This window comes from Ceratotherium simum, chromosome 6, assembly GCF_057802395.1.
Source record: "Ceratotherium simum simum isolate JZ-2026a chromosome 6, ASM5780239v1, whole genome shotgun sequence".
NCBI lineage: Eukaryota > Metazoa > Chordata > Mammalia > Perissodactyla > Rhinocerotidae > Ceratotherium > Ceratotherium simum.
In genome coordinates, this window is record NC_141905.1 from 29,374,734 (window position 1) to 29,392,596 (window position 17,863).

The 17,863-nt window shown below is 38.3% G+C and overlaps 1 protein-coding gene across 6 annotated transcripts in view; it reads left to right on the forward strand.

Annotated features, from left to right (window-relative positions):
• Nucleotides 1-17,863, forward strand: part of ASCC1 (activating signal cointegrator 1 complex subunit 1) — a 101,491-nt gene that overhangs the window by 33,137 nt on the left and 50,491 nt on the right. For all 6 annotated transcript variants that reach the window (XR_015552459.1, XM_014784885.2, XM_087432050.1 and 3 more), the window contains exon 6: nucleotides 10,663-10,799. Coding sequence is in view for 5 of the 6 variants with exons in the window: in XM_014784885.2 (XP_014640371.1) it covers nucleotides 10,663-10,799 (137 nt within the window). In the remaining variant the exon portion in view is untranslated. The remainder of the gene's footprint in view (nucleotides 1-10,662; nucleotides 10,800-17,863) is intronic.

Here is a 17,863-nt window from a genome sequence, read left to right on the forward strand (position 1 = left end):
CGCGCCCGGGATCCGAACCCGGGCTGCCAGCAGCGGAGCGCGCGCACTTAACTGCTAAGCCACGGGGCCGGCCCTAGATGTTCTTTTCTTAACTCGCATGTAAGGAAGACCTTTGGGATCTGAGTCTGAAGCGAGGCTTCCCTTCTGCTAGCTGACAGCTCTGGCAGATGCACCTGTGTTATATCCCATCTGTGTGGAAAGGAGTTCTAACCAGGACTTCAAGGAAGCAGAGAGAATGCTCCCTGGTGGGCTAATCCATACTTTTCTCTACTGTCCTCTTCCCCAAGCTTGACGTTTTTAGCTTTCACTGTTCCTTTTTCATTGTTCATGCTACCAGCAGTTCTGCCCCAGTGGAGCCCGAGTGCTGGATTAAAAGTGAAATCAATGAAGGGCCTGTGATAATGTGGTGATGGCTAGTGGTAAATCATGGAGCTACAGTTTGATTGAGAGTGTTGAAGTCTTGCACTGGCAACTGCTGAGTTAGAACATGACTTTGAATTCTGAACTATGGGTTAGGCTTGCACGTAAGCTTTCTGTGGAGGTAGCCTTTACATGCATTTTTTTCTTGGATGAGACCTTATTTAACAAATAAAGAAACTGAGGCTCATGGATGTGACTTAGCCGTAAAGAAACACTGTTTTTTTTCATCTAGACAAAACTGCCTCAGGGAATTCCTGTTACTTCACCCTTTGCTTCTCTTTGCTGGGTGGAAGATCACCACCATTAGAATTTTCAGGCGCCAGCCTGGATGGCCAACCTAATGGAATAAAACAGTTCCAGCTCCTAGTAATGGTAAACTTGGAGCAGGGCCCAGTGTAATTAAACCCCTGGGGTAAGGAATTTGATGTTGGTCTTGATTCATTTCAGTGAAGAAGCTTGTGGGTGGGAATATGATATATTCCAAGCAAAGAAAAATAGTGGCTCTAGAGATTTATGCCATTGCATTGAAGATTGTGTGGTTTCACATTAAATGTAGATAATTCAGTAAGAGAAAAGTTTTTCTTGGTAGATGGCATTGCTAGGCAGGGTAAAATTTAGAGTATTTCTCCATTTATCAAAAGATTGTGCAGTAGGGTTACATATAAATTATATAATCTCCAATACAGTTAAAGACTATTTGAACTCGTATAACTCAGAATTCCTGAAAAGACTTCAGATTATGTGGCCTTTAGGTATTCCATCTGTTCCTTTTCCTGCTCTTTTGCATTCTCTCTGTTTGGTTTCCAAGTATTCAGTGTTTTCTTTGCAAGTGAACTCAAGTCGCTAAAGTGGTAGGCTCCCAAAGAGTAAGGTAAGGGAAACAAAGTTCTAGAGCTTCCTTTTTCCAGATAGTAAGATAATACATTTGTGTTGTTTTAAACCACTAAGTTTGTAGTAATTTGTTACAGCAGCAATGGGATACTAATAATTTTAAATTCATAGAAAAGTTGTAAGACTAAGGATAGTTCCCTTTACTCAGATTCACTTATTGTTAGTATTTGACTCTGTTTTATCATTCTCTCTCTCTCTCTTTCTTTCTTTCTTTCTGAACTGCTTTAGAGCGCATTGCGTATGTCACGGCCCTTTACCCCTAAATACTTCAATATATATTTGTTAAGAATGGGAATTTTTTTTAACATAATAACCATATAATTCTCAAGTTCAATACATTTAACATTGATACTTTTATCTGATTTACCATCCACATTCTAATTTTGTCAATTATAGCATTTTTTCCCCCTCTAGTCCAGGATCCAGCCTAGGATTAGGTGTTATATTTAGTTGTCATGTCTTTTTAGTCTCTTTGGATCTAGAACATTTCCACAGCCTTTCTTTGTCTTTCTTGACATTGATTTTTTTTTTTAATAGAATACTTCTCATTTGAAGTCTATCTGATATTTCGTCATGAATAGACTCATGTTCTGCCTTCCTGGCTGGAGCATTGTGTAAGTGATGATATGTCTTTCTCAGTGTATCGCATCTAGATGCGATAACTTTCATTGGTAACATTAATTTTTACACCATCCAGTCAAGGTGTTGATTAATACCTTCGCTGTATAGTTGTTATTATTTTTCCTTACAACCAGTAAGCAGTTTGTGGGGAGATATTTTAAGACTATGCAAATATTCTGCCTCTCAACAAAATTTCTCCTTATATTTAGCATCCTTTGGTGATTCTTGCCTGAACCAATCTTTGGTATGATGGTTGCAAAATTATGATTTTTCCAACTCTCCTGTTTTCTCTTTATTTACCAGTTGACATTCAGTATTCTACTGGAAGAAAAGCTCTCTCTTCTCATCTATCAATCTGTCATTAATATAGAATCGTATATTCCTATTTTTTCAATAGTTTATAAATTATTACTTTTCTTAATTATTTTAGTGCTCAAATTGTCCCCGATTTAACCAGTGGGGGGGCCCTTCAAGTTGGTTCCTGTGTTAGTGACATGCTTCCCTCCCACCCCCTGGTATTCCCATACTTTCTAGCATAACAAGATGTTCCAGGCTTATCTTGTACTTCCCTGTCCCAGTCCTGGAATCAGCCATTTCTCTAAGGAACCCTGGTTCCTTTTAGTGGGAAATGGTGTTAGAGACCAAACGCCAGTGGTGGAGATGCTCTGGATGTCTTTGGTTCTAGGCCCTTTCAGCGGCCAGAGCTGGGAAGTAGATACATGTATATATGCACACATATATACACACACGTACATACATATACATGTGTATACATAGTTTAGAAATCAGAGTTCACAAAGATACCTCTGATTGCAGTCATCCCCACAGGGTTCTTTCTTGCCCTCCACCATTCCATGTTTTTATGTCCCTCCTTCCACAGTAAGAATCCTGGCTTCCAACATGAAAATCTTTACTCATTTGCTCAACCCTATAATACATCTAAAATAATTGTTGATTTGCTTTGCCTATGCATCTATGAGAAATAAACCTACTAAAAGAATTCAGGATTTGTTTGCAGTTCTCTTCTCCCCTACCAAATACTGAGATATAAAGTCAAATATTGTGTTCATAAGTTACTTGGATTAGTTCTTCCTTTTTCAGCCCCCTCAAGTATGGATTTGATAGTCATTTGAAATGCAGTTGGGTTCATTTTTAGTTTGCTTTCAAACTTAGGATTTTTTCCCCTCTTCTCATCCTTGTTGATTTAATTTTATTTTGAATATGTAGAGCATCAACATGCTTCCAAAAGTCAAAGCTATACAAAAGGGCATACTCAGAAGAAGTTGCACATTCCTGTATCCTATCCACCCCATACCCCTCATCCTTTGTAGGTAACCAGATTCATTGCTTTCTGGTTTATTTGTGCTATGTTCCTTTTTTATAAAAATAAGTAGATGTCTGTGTGTTTTCTTATTTTCCCTTCTTTCTTACACAAATGGTAGCAAACTATATGCTCTTCTGCACTTTGCTTTTTTCATTTAATGTTATGTCCTGAGAAATCATTCCATATCACTTTATACATGTGTTTATGTGTAGTTTTCAACCAATCTTCTATACTTGGACATTTAAATATTTTCCAGTATTTTGCAATAATACTGAAGTGACTAACCTTGTGCACATGTATTTTATATTGTTGGAAATGTATCTTCAGGATAAATTCCTAGAAGTAGCATTGCTGGGTGAATTAGACTGCTTGGGCTGCTATAATAGAATACCACAGACTGAGTGGCTTAAGCAACAGAAATTGATTTTCTCAGTTCTGGAGTCTGGAAGTCCAAGATCATGGTGCTGGCGAGTTGGTTTCTGGTGAAGCCTTTCTTCCTGGCTTGCAGACAGCTGCCTTCTTGCTGTGTCCTCACATGGCCTTTTCTCTGTGCATGTGCTCCTGATATCTCTTTCTCTTTTTATAGGGACACAAGTCCTGTTGGATTAGGGCCCCACCCTTATGACTTCATTTAACCTTAATTCCATCCGTAAAGGCCCCGTCTTCAAATACAGTCACATTGGGGGTTAGGGCTTCAACATAAGGATTTTGGGTAGACACAATTTACTCCATAACAGTAGGTCAAAGGGTAAATAAATACTTATGTACTTTTTGTTTTGTTAGGTATTGCCAAATTTCCCTCCATAGAGGTTATATCATATTGCATTTCCACTAGCAATATATGAAAGTGCCTCTTTCCTCACAGCCTCTCCAATAAAGTACATTGTCAAGCTTTTGAATTTTTGTCAGTTTGATGGGTAAGAAAGGGTTTTCAGTGTAATTTGAATTTGCATTTCTCTTTTTTTATGAGTGAAATTGTACATCTTTCCCATATGTTTGAGTCATTTTTATATCTATTTTTGCGAAGTATCTGTTTATGTCTTTTGCTCCTGCTCAATAGCACTTTTAACCATTTTTCCTTTGATTTTTAAAAGTTCTTTATATATTAGAGATATTAACCTTTTGTCTGTGCAATATATGTATTGCAAATACCTTCTTCTAGTGTATTGTTTGTCTTTTGACTTTGCTTATGTTTTTTTGCCATGTAAAAGTTTTCTGTTATAGGTACTCAAATTTATCAGTCTTTTCTTTTATTGCATCTGGATTTCCAGTCTTAGTTTGAAAGTCTTTTTCTACATTCGGGTTCAAGAGGAATTCACTCATGTTTTCTTCTTGTATAGTTTTGTTTTTTACATGTCAGTCTTTAATTTGGAGTTTATTCTTGTGTGTGGTGCAAAGAATGGAATAATTGTATTCTTTTTTCAAATGGCTGTCCAATTGCCCCAACATAATTTATTAACAAAAACCATATTTTCTCCAGTGATTTGAGATATCAGCTTTGTCATCTGCAAAGATTTTGTGTGTACATGGTGTTTTTAACATTATAGATTGAAAGACCTTTGGGAAGTCATCAAATAAGAAAGGTCAAGTAAGAGATGACCACTCTTTTTTTTTTTTTTTTATAATTTTATTTATTTATTTATTTTTCCCCCAAAGCCCCAGTAGATAGTTGTATGTCATAGCTGCACATCCTTCTAGTTGCTGTATGTGGGACACGGCCTCAGCATGGCATGAGAAGCGGAGCGTCGGTGTGCGCCCGGGATCCGAACCCAGGCCGCCGGCAGTGGAGCGCGCACACTTAACCGCTAAGCCATGGGGCCGGCCCAAGAGATGACCACTCTTAAACTATTCCATGAGGATAGCTGTCAGCAGGTTGAGTTGTATGTAAAAATTTGCTTCAGGGTTGCTAGGATGCTCTTAAAAAGAAAAGGCATACATACCATATTTATGTTTAACAACTTTATTGAGGTATAGTTTACACCGAAAAAATGCACCCATTTTAAATGTACAATCTCATCATTTTTAGTAAATTTATAGAGTTGTGCAACCATTACCACAATCCATCACTCTGAAAAGATCCCTCATCCCTGTTTGCAGTCCCGTTCCTAACCCCAGGCAGCCATTTATCTTTCAGTCTCTATAGATTTGCCTTTTCTGAACATTTCACGTAAATGGAATCATATAGTATGTAGTTTTTGCATCTGGCTTCTTTTACTTAGCTAATGTTTTTGAGGTTTATCCATATTGTTGTGTGTATTAGTATTTCATTACTTTTTATTGCCCAATAGTATTTCATTGTATGACTATACTACATTTTGTTTATCCATTCACCAGTCGATGGACATTTGGATTGTTTCCACTTTTTGTTTTTTTGTTTTTTTTAAATGTATTTATTTATTTATTTTTCCCCCAAAGCCCCAGCAGATAGTTGTATGTCATAGTTGCACAGCCTTCTAGTTGCTGTATGTGGGACGCGCCCTCAGCACGGCCAGAGAAGTGGCGCGTCGGTGCGCGCCCAGGATCCGAACCCGGGCCGCATGTTTCCACTTTTTGGCTAATATAAATAATACTGCTGTGAAGTTTGCTTACAAGAGTTTATGTAGACCTATGTTTTCATTTCTCTTGAGTAGAATCCTAGGAGTGAAATGACTGGGTTGTATTGAAAATTCATGTTTAACTTTCTGAGTTAAAAAAGTTAAATTGTTTTCCAAAGTGGCTGTGCCATTTTACATTTCCCCTAGCAGTGTATGAGCAGTTCACTTTCTCCATATCCTCACCAACAGTTGTTATTGTCTGTCTTTTTGAGTATAGTCATTCTGGTGGATGTGAAGTGATATCTCATTTTGGTTTTGATTTGCAGTTCCTAAATGACTAATGATGTTGAGCATCTTTTCCTATGTTTATTAGCCAATAGTATATCCTCTTTGAGCCAGCACTGGTGGTCTAGTGGTTAATATTCAGTGCTCTCACTGCCATGGCCCAGGTTCGTTTCCCAGCCAGACAACCACACTACCCATCTGTTGGTTGTCATACTGTGGCGGGTGCGTGTTCCTGTGATGCTGAAAGCTATGTCCCTGGTATTTCAAATACTAACAGGGTCACCCATGGTGGACAGGTTTCAGCAGAGCTTCTAGACTAAGACAGATGAGGAAGAAGGACCTGGCAACCCATTTCTGAAAAAGTTGGCCATGTAAACCATATGAAGAGCAGCAGAGCATTGTCTGATGTAGTGCCGGAAGGTGAGAGGATGGTGCAAAAAGACTGGGCAGGATTTCGTTCTGCTGTACACAGCGTTGCTAGGAATTGGAATCAACTTGACGGCACTAACATCTTCTTTGGTGAAATGTCTATTCAAATCCTTTGCTAATTTTTAAATTGGATTGTATATCTTCTTATTATTGACTTTAAAGAATTGAAGAAATATATTTATCAGATATATGATTTGCAAATATTTTTTTTTCAAATATTTTTCTCTGAGGCTTGTTTTTTCATTTTCTTAATGGTGTCTTTTGAAGCACAAGTTTTTAATTTTGATCAAGTTAAATTAATCCTTTTTTTCTTCTTTTTTGGATCATGCTTTTGATGTATCAATATAATAGTGATCAGAAGTACAGGCTTTGGGGCCTGACTGCCTGAATTTGAATTTTAGCTTCATCCCTTCCTAGCAGTGTTACTTTGGAAAAATGGCTTTATTTCTCTGTGTCTGTTTCCTCATCTGTAAAATGTGGATAATAATAGTTCTCTCATAGGGTATTTGTCTATATAAAGTGCTTAGGAAATGCCTACAGCAGAGTAAGGGCTCAAAAATAATATTAGCTCTTATCATTAAGGAAGCACTTCTCAGCTTAGTTTGGGATGGAGTTGTGCATATTGGAATCATTTGGGGGGGCTTTTTAACATTTTGCATGACTTTCTAAAGTGGCAGGTTCTGCTGTGGGTTAGAACAGCTGGGGTGCTAAGCATTGCACTTAGCCTTCCTTGACACATTTAAAGCTGATTGTTCCTTAAAATCACTTTCATTAAATGAGGCAATTTTGGTTGATGTGTAGAACCACAAAACTCTTCATAGATGTAAAAATAACTCAAGCTCTATTATCACTTAGAGAATGAATACTCTATTAACTCCTGTTGCCAAGGCAAAAATTAGGCAGTCTTAGACAAACCAAGAACAGGATATAGGCTATCTGCATTTGATAAATAAATAAATTAGTCCAGCGATCAGATTATGGGATAAGAACTTGCAATTCAAAGATAGAATTCCTGCTTTGCTCCTGTTGGTGGAGAAGATTCTCAACTTTTTTTCTTGTCTTCATTCGCAGAATGAGTTTAATGAAATTTGAGACCTACTTACCTTCAAAAAGGATTCATGATCTGATGTGGGATTATCATGTAAAGAATTCTTACAACTCAACAATAAGAAGAAAATGGGCAAAGGATTTGAATAGGCATTTCTGCAAAGGAGACGTGCAAATGTCCAATAAGGACATGAAAAGATGTTCAACGGGGAAATGCAAATCAAAACCACAATGAGATACCACTTCATGCCTACTAGGATGGCTATAATAAAATAAATAAAGGAAAATATTAAGTGTTGATGAATGGGTGGAGAAATAACCTTGGTACATTGCTGCTAGGAATGTAAAATGGTTTAGCTGCTGTGGAAAACAGTTTGATGGTTCCTCAAAAAGTAAAATATACAATTACCATATGACCCAGCAATTCCACTCCTAGGTATATGTTCAAAAGAATTGAAAACATATGTCAACACAGAAACTTGTACAGGAATGTTTTATTGATTGATTGATTGATTGATTGATTGATTTATGAGGAAGATCAGCCCTGAGCTAACATCCATGCTAATCCTCCTCTTTGTGCTGAGGAAGACCGGCTCTGAGCTAACATCTATTGCCAATCCTCCTCCTTTTTTCCCCCAAAGCCCCAGTAAATAGTTGTATGTCATAGTTGCACATCCTTCTAGTTGCTGTATGTGGGACGTGGCCTCAGCATGGCCAGAGAAGCGGTGCGTCGGTGTGCGCCTGGGATCCGAACCCGGGCCACCGGTATCGGAGCTCGCGCACTTAACTGCTAAGCCACGGGGCCAGCCCCCAGGAATGTTGTTATAGCAGCATTATTCACAATAGCCAAAAGATGGAAACAACCCAAATGGCCATCAGGGGTTGAATGGATAAACAAATTGTGTTATATACATACAATAGAATATTATTCAGGCGTAGAAAGGAATGAAGTACCAATATATGCTACAACTTGAATGGAGTTCGAGAACATGCTAAGTGAAAAAACCAGGCACAAAGGTCGTATATTATATGATTCCTTTACATGCTATTTCCAGAATAGGCAAAATACAAAGAGACAGAAAGCAAATTAGAGATTACCAGGGGAGGGGAAATGGGGAGTGATTATTTAATGGGTATGGGATGTTTTTATCAGGTAATGGAAAAATTTTGAAACTAGAGAGAGCTGGTGGTTGTGCAACATTGTGAATACACTAAATACCACTGAATTGTACACTTTAAAAGGATTAATTGCATGTTAAGTGAATTTCACATCAGTTTTTTTAGGGGATTCATCAGTATATTTACCTTTTCTGCTTCCCAGAGACAAAAGTTTTAAAGTGCAAAGACTGATGGTGCAAGAAAAGGATGACCATATTTGATGTGGCAACTCCCGTGTCTGGATATCTCTCCAAATTAATTTTTCACTCATTTCTTTGCATGGGAGAATTTATTCTTAACACACAATATTTTGCCTGAAAATACTGCAGTGTCTGCTAAAATAGAAACAGTGTTTTTTTTATAAAGAGTATATTATTCTTTGGGGAAGCCCATAAGCGGCCCAGTTGCTCTGGAACTAATAAAGCTGATAATGAACAAAAGGATATTTTTAGAACCTACATTTAGATGGCGTTCTGTTTTTCCTGGGCACACCATTCTGTCAAGCTACCAGTTCCTTTTTTAAAAAAATTTTTTTATCAAGGTGAAATTCATGTAACATAAAATTAACCATTTTGAAATGAATGATTCAGTGGTATTTAGTGCATTTGCAGTTGTGTAACTACCAGCTCTATATCATTCCAAAATACTTTCATCACCCCAAAAGGAAAATCCAGTACCTGTTAAGCACATCCTCACAACACTTATTTCCTACTTTTTTGATTATAGCCAGCCTAATGGGTGTGAAATGGTACCTCATTGTGGTTTTCATTTGCAGTCCCCTAAATGACTAATGAGATTGAACATCTTCAAGTGCTTGTTAGACATTTGTATTTCTTCTTTGGAGAAATGTCTACTCAAGTTTTTTTTCTATTTTTTAAATTGGGTTCTTATTTGTTGAGTTGTAAGTATTCTTTATATATTATGGATACTAGACCCTTGTCAGATATATGGTTTGCAAATATTTCTCCCATTCTGTAGATTGTCTTTTCACGTTCTTTTTTTTTTTTTTTTTTTTTAAAGATTTTATTTATTTTTTGCCCCCAAAGCCCCAGTAGATAGTTGCATGTCACAGCTGCACATCCCTCTAGTTGCTGTATGTGGGACTCGGCCTCAGGCTGGACAGAGAAGTGGTGCCTCGATGCGCACCCGGGATCCGAACCCGGGCCGCCAGCATCGCAGCGCGCGCACTCAACCACCAAGCCACAGGGCTGGCCCTCTTTTCACGTTCTTGATAGTGCCCTTTGATACACAAAAGTTCTTAATTTTTTTTCTTAAGGAAAAGCACTATCTTCCTTTTTTGAGGACGATTGGCCCTGAGCTAACATCTGTTGCCAATCTTCCTCTTTTTCTTTTTTCTCCCCAAAGGCCCAGTACATATACCCCAGTTGTAGGTCTTTCTAGTTCCTCTATGTGGGACACTGCCTCAGCTTGGCTTGATGAGCGGTCAGTAGGTCTGCCCCCAGGATCTGAACCAGCGAACCCTGGGCTGCCAAAGCAGAGCGTGTGAACTTAACCACTACACCACCAGGCTGACCCCAAAAGTTTTTAATTTTGATGAAGTCTAATTTATCTGTTTTTCTTTTGTTGCCCATACTATAAGTGTCATACCTAAGAATCCATTGCCAAATCCAAGGTCATAAACACTTTCGCCTATTTTTGTTTGAAGAGTTTTATGGTTTTAGCTCTTATATTTATGTCATTGATCCATTTTGATATAATTTTTATATATAGTATGAGGTGAAGGGTCCAACTTCATTCTTTTGCATGTGGATATTCAGTTGTCCCAGCGTTGTTTGTTGAAGAGACGCTTCTTTCTGCGTTAAGTTGTCTTGGCACCCTGGTTGAAAATCAGTTAGTCATAGATGTGTGGGTTTATTTCTGGACTCTCAGTTCTATTCCTACCATTTACTTTTGTATAGGCTGAGTTTTTTGTTTTTCTCCCTTTGATAACAGGATCATGGAGTTGATAGCACCATTTTCCAGAATCCCAAAAAGCTTCACCTAACTATTGGGATGTTGGTGCTTTTGAGTGAGCAAGAGATCCAGCAGACATGTGAGATGCTACAGCAGTGTAAAGAGGAATTCATTGAGTGAGTAATTCACAGGAGTGGGGAAGGGTGGTCACCCAGTACTGGCTTCTTTTTGGTGTTGCAGACTTGTTTTTAGACTAGGGAACTGGATGACATGGGAACAAGGTGTGTTGACTCACCCGTATATAACACATAACATTGGATCATTGTCTGAAAGATTTAAAATGGATTTAAAGCATGTATTTACACATTTGTATGGAAAGACTCTATCTTAAATTATATTAGTTCAGTTGAGAAAATTTGTTCTTTAACAGAACATCCCATTATTTTCTCTAAGCGGAAATTCTCTTCATGTCTATTGAAGTGTATAGGCTACTGTATTAGTTTTCTGTGCTGCTGTAACATGTTACTACAAGCGTAGTGGCTTAAAACAATGCAAATTTATTGTCTCATAGTTCTGTGGGGCAGAAGTCTGACATGGATTCACTGGGCTAAAATCAAGGTGTCAGCAGGGTTGTGTTCCTTTCTGGAGGCTCTAGGGGAGAATCCATTTCCTTGCCTTTCAAGTCCAGCTTCTAGAGGCCACCCACATTCCTTGGCTAGTGGTCCCCTTCTTCAACACTAGCAATGCTGCATCTCTCTGACCCTTAATCTGTTGTCACATCCCTCTCTCTGGCCACAGCGGGGACAGGTTCTCTGCTTAAGGACTGCATGATTGATTGAGCCACCCCGCCTCCCCCAAGATAATCCAGGATAATCTCCCTACCTCATACTCCTTAACTTTAATCACATCTGCAAAAGTCTCTTTGGCACGCAAGGTAGCATGTATACAAATTCCAGAGAGCAGGACGTGGGCATCTTTGGAGGGCTGTTACCCTGCTTACCCCAGTAACTCAGACATTATAACATGATTCCCTAGGAAAGTCTTCATTGTATTTCAGAAATGCAGACTTTAATTTTCTTTTTTTAATACAGGTAATTTTGTTTGAGTCAGTAAGGATACCAAAAACTGTCCAAGCAATCTGTTTTGGCTCAGGGAAAACAAACATTGCTGTTCTAGGGGCAGAGTTGTTATTCTTTTTACTGTAAAATTTTAGTTTACACATACATCTGACCTAACAGCTTTATTTCAAAGAATCATCTCTTCCCCCTTCTCCCTTTACTCCTTTTATCTAAGATTGATGAAGAACAAGAGAAATTTGAAAACTGACTCACTTGAATAGTTTTGTTTTTACTCACCTATAATATACAGATCCTATACTGTTATGACATGGCCTTATAGAAATGTTGCCTGGTTCATTGGGTAAAAGAAGGCAAAAGGATTTAGAATTTTTTTTTAGTTATATTGTATGTGAAACTGTGTAATATGATGACTTATTTGTGGGCCAGTTCTCTTTTTTCATTAATTATTTTGAAGACAAGATTTTTTTCTTTTTTTTGGTGAGGAGGATTAGCCCTGAGCTAACATCTGTTGCCGATCCTCCTCTTTTTGCTGAGGAAGATTGGCCCTGGGCTAACATCCATGCCCATCTTTCTCTACTTTTATGTGGGATGCCGCCACAGCATGGGTTGACAAGCGGTGCGTTGGTGCATGCCCGGGATCCAAACTCCAGGCCGCTGCAGCGGAGTGCGTGCGCTTAACCACTACGCCACTGGGCCGGCCCCAAAGACAAGATGTTTTTCTTGAGCAAAATTGTAAGCTGATTAGGCTTGCAGTCTGCCTATTCTTTCTGAATCTTAAACAGTGAAAAATACTTCTTTGTCTTGTTCTGTGCTCAGTGATGGACATAACTGTATTCTGTGAATCTTACCTAAATTCAAAATAATTTGGTGTTTGTAATTAGATATTTATAATTTTCCTTGCATAAAATAAAACTTTATGCTTTACCTTACAAAGCAGAGCAATTTTACCTGGTTTAAGAATCAGTTCCAATACCTTATTTTGAGATTATTTTTTCCTAAATGAAACTGAAAACAGCTGCATTTTTTTGGCTGCCATTAGATAATCCTGCTAAGAAGAAGCTTAAAGGTAGATAAAATATTTGTTTAGAGAAATATTTGGTTTTTTTTACCTTATGAAAATCAGGTCACAGGTTTTTAATCACTGAGGCTTTATCCTGAGCTCTGTGAGGATTTAGCTGAGTTTCTCTCTTTTATGTCTCTTGGTGCCTTTTATGACTAAATGCCAAATCTGAGCCCTTTAAGCGTGTCAGGGTTGGTGTGCATAGGAAATGAAGAGCAGCCTTAATGGTTCCTAAGAATTTTTGACATGACAAGATGAAAACAGTAATTGTAGTTTTTCAAATTCAGCAAAGCTTTTGAAATAGGACAGCTTTACCCTGCCAAAAATCTGCAGTACAGGCAAAAATTTTTTTGAGAATGCTCTTTTCAGAAAGCTGGAAAGATTTGAAACCAGCAAGTAAAGCAAGCCTCCCCAACCCTTTCCTCCCACCTTCCCCTCTGCCATACACACTTGTTTAAAAAGTATGTAGTGCAAAATTAGTTTACTTCTGAGAAGAAGGGTGAGAATTAGAATTGGTTGTTTGCGTTGGTTAGAAGTGCCTTGTTTTTCTAAAAGGAAGAAACTGTCTCCTTAAGTAAAAAAAGATAATAAAGCCCTGGTGAGTAAAATATATCATCTAACTTTTTTTTCCCCTTATCTTGATCTTTGATTTCAGCCTTTGTATTTGGTATACTTATAAAGAATGTCAATAAATAATGGCATTTCTAACTTGAACCTTTTATGATGTAAAGATCCCAAATTAAAATTTAAAAATGGAAAACATCGGAAATGAGTAGATTAGTATATAATGTGCTGTAGTTTAATTTGGTGGCTTTTTAAATTGAGGTGTTAAATAAATGTGGCTATATTGGAATTTAACTAAAACTGTAGCAATATATAGATATTTTAAAGAAATGGGTAGTTGAATATTTGGTTTAAAGTTTGGCATGGTTTTGAGTTTAAGGGATGTTACCTGACCAGAAAGAGAACTTTGATTTCAATTCTTAGGCTAAAGGCTCATGGAGCTGTATGGATTCTGAATGAATTATGCACAGTGTTCAGTGAACACTGCAGCTCTAAATGTGTCTCCTGTGACTGTTCTTTGTGAGCTGCAGGACACAAGCAGTGCAGTGGCTGAGGAGCTGTATCGTCTGACAAACAGGCAGCACTTCTTTAGCTCCACTGCCACTCTCTTTGTACCTGAGCGTTCCCAACAGGCCTGAGGTAAAACCAAGTAAGAAGTTAAAAAGGAACAATAATGAAGAGAGAGGAAGAGGAGGAAAAATACCCATGGACAAATGTTAGTTCCTAATTATTGCCTCAGCTGTCTCTCAGTTGAGAAGTATGATCACTGGTGTCCTAGATGGAATGAATAGTTTGGTCACCAAGACAAAGAGCATTGATCAGGCAAACTGTTGGATTTCTCTCCTGCTCTCTAATGTCCCTCTTGATAAATCCTAGGGATAGATTGAAAGAGTTTCTGGTTCTACTCTTTTTTTTTTTTTTTTTAATAATTTTATTTATTTATTTATTTTCCCCCAAAGCCCCAGTAGATAGTTGTATGTCATAGTTGCACATTTTCTAGTTGCTGTATGTGGGACGCGGCCTCAGCATGGCCGGAGAAGCAGTGGGTCTGTGCGCGCCCGGGATCTGAACCCGGGCCGCCTGCATCGGAGCGCGCGCACTTAACCGTTAAGCCACAGGGCCGGCCCTCTGGTTCTACTCTTAAGGCAGGGTTTGGATCCTGTTTCATTTTTTTGTTATTGATACCCCATCTAATTCCAAGGATTCGAGGTAGTTTGTAGTGAGGACATATATACAAAAGAAATGTTAAACTCAGATCAGAAACCATAAAGATGGAATAGGGAGAAAATTCTACCTGAAAACCAAGGTTAAGATAATAGTTGTACTTGAGCATTAAAATTTAGTACTGTTTTCAAGCACCAGTATACTTGAACTAAATTCCAAAAAGAAACACACCAATTATTATAGTTTTCGTCTGGTAAAAAGCAGCATAACAGTTGTTGAGGAGAGAATCCTTTTCTGGTTCTCAGTCCAAGAAAAACTTGTCGTGTAAATCTGAACAATAAGAACTCAGAATGAGGATAAGCATTGTCTTCAAGAGGAGTTTTGCAGAAGATACCAAAACATTGTTCACATGGCTCTTTCTTATATTGACCCCTAGAAATTGAGGATATAACTTTAAATATAAACCAGTAAAAACATTTTAGTGGGAAACTAAACCAATGTTATGGTGCTTTCTGGTGATCTAACTATGCAGGGTTAGAGCTGAAAAAGTGTGGAGGAATGTATGGTTAGTATTAAACTGTTTTTTTCAAATAAGTTTTGTTGACTGTACTTTGATAGGATTGAATGGCAGTCTTTCGTACTGACTTCTTTGGCTAGTACTTGGAATGGAGATACACTGTATTGTTGATTGAAGCTACAGGCCTCAGATAATAGTTCAGACCTTGGCTTGTGTTTTGAAATATCCCACATAGAGGTGGTTACAGGGATACTTATGATCAAGGCCGTCATTTTTCTCAATCAAGTGTCTGTCTAAAATAGTTGAGTTCTTTAGTTTCTTACTGAGAAAAATTCTAGTCTTGTGCAATAATATGGCCTTGAACTTTTAAGGGAATCTTTATCATAGGATTCCTAGGCTACAGAAGAGTCTCCCTATGGCCTCGATTCAATATCAAGAGAACTTTTTTGTAGTTGTCTTTTGATGAATCCTAACATCCTTTTACTCTTTGAGCCAGTACCACATTTTATTCAATGACAATGTAGGCATGTGTCTACATTCTTCTCAAAATTTTCCAGAACAGCTTCTCCCTTTCTAGTAGAGCATCCAATCAATGTTTACCAGAGATTTATGGAGTACTCATTTTGTATAAGGTAGTGACAAGTGCTGGGGATGTAGGAGTGGACAAGATGGATAGAGTCCCTGGCTCATGGGGCTTCAAGACGGCTCTGTGTGGTGAGCTGATTTTTAGCTGGGTTTCAGCTTGGCACAGCAAGGCCTTTTCTGGTTGAAGTAGAAGTCTGTTTAAGGGGTCTGAGAAGAAGCAGGATGGTGGGGTTTCACTTAACCCCATGTATAAGTAATACATGTTAGTTTTAGAAAAGCCAAAAATTGCAGATAAACAAAAATATCACTTGTAATCTTACCACTTAAAGATAATTACCATTAACACTTCAAAGTATATACTCCCACACTTTTTTTTTATTGTATATATGTTATTTTTTCTTTGAAGTGTAATTTACTTAGAGTAAAATGCACAGATCTTAAGTGTAGTTGATGAGTTTTGACAAATGTATACACTCATGTAACCTTACAGAACACTGTTCTCACCCTATGCAGTTCCTTCATGCCCTTTTCTAGTAAATTCACTTCTTCCAGAAGTAACTGCTGTTATGATTTCTATTACCATTGATTAATTTTGCTTGTTTCTTTAATGTCATGTAAATAGAATCATTCAATTTATACACTTTTGTGTTTGGCTTCTTTTGCATATATATTTTTTAACTTTTTAACGGATAATCCATTTACATGGTTCAAAATTTTAAAGGTATAAAGGGTATGCAGTGAAGAGTTTCCTTTCCACCGCTCTCCCACCAAGCACCCTGCTCTCCTCTCTGAAGGCAACAGATGTTAGCAGTTTCTTTATATCCTTCCAAAGATTTTATGTATGTACAAGCAAATATATATATATATATAAGTTTTCTTACCCTCATCTTTTGCACAAATAGTAGTATAGCATGTACATTCTTTTTTTTTTTTTTTTTTTTTTGTGAGGGACATCAGCCCTGAGCTAACATCCATGCTAATCCTCCTCTTTTTGCTGAGGAAGACCGGCTCTGAGCTAAAATCTATTGCCAATCCTCCGCCTTTTTCTCCCCCCAAAGCCCCAGTAGATAGTTGTATGTCATAGTTGCACATCCTTCTAGTTGCTGGATGTGGGACGCCACCTCAGCATGGCCGGAGAAGCGGTGCGTCGGTGCGTGCCCGGGATCCGAACCCGGACCGCCAGTAGCAGAGCGTGCGCGCTTAACCGCTAAGCCATGGGGCCGGCCCTAGCATGTACATTCTTGTGCACCTTTTTTTAAACCTAAAAAGGTAATCATTATGTATCAGTGTCTGAAAAGCTTTCTTAGTGTGTATGGCTTATTAATGGCTCATAGTATTCTGATTTATTTAATCAGTCCCATGTTATTGGATACTTAGTCTGTTGCCAATTTTTTTTTTTTTTTTTGTGAGGAATATCGGCCCTGAGCTAACATCTGCCAATCCTCCTCTTTTTTTTGCTGAGGAAGACTGGCCCTGGGCTGACATCCATGCCCATCTTCCTCCACTTTATATGGGACGCTGCCACAGCATGGCTTGCCAAGTGGTGCATCAGTGCGCGCCCAGGATCCGAACCAGCAAACCACAGGCCGCCGCAGCAGAGCACGTGCACCCAACCGCCTGTGCCACCGGGCCGGCCCCCTGTTGCCAGTCTTTTGCTGCTCCAAGCAGTGCCTCAGTCAAAACCCTTTGCACAAATTATTTCTCATGAGTATGAGTATATTCCTGTTCCATCATATCAGAAGGTGCACATACTGTCTGGTTCTTTCTTTTTTGTGTGTGTGATAAACTTGATTGATGGGTTCAGGTGTGGTCAGCCTGATCCATTTTTATGGAGCTCTCCTTTTAAAGGGATCTCTTTATATTTTCTCCAACCTTTTGCCTAAGTTTTAGCAGCCATTTGTGATCTTCCCTAGGTCCATTATTTCATCAGGGGTTGTAACATGGTGATACTCTAATTCCATCATTACTTCTGCATTGATCAGTTGGAATTCTTCTGTAAAGAAGAACTTTCCTTTCTCAACTGTGGTTGGATATGTAGCTGAATTCATAATTATCTTTTTCCCTTAGATTTGCCTTCTAGAAATTGAATTCCTTGGGCAAAGGGTTTCTATTCTTGAAGGCTTTTTATAAGTATTTCCAGATTGCTCTTAAAGATGTGATCCCAGTTTACACCTCCACCGTTGTTATAATGAGTAAAATACTGTTTGCAACTTGTAGAAATAATGAAGTAAGATCTGCGAGATGGATAACACAGTAAATGTCTTTGTCAAT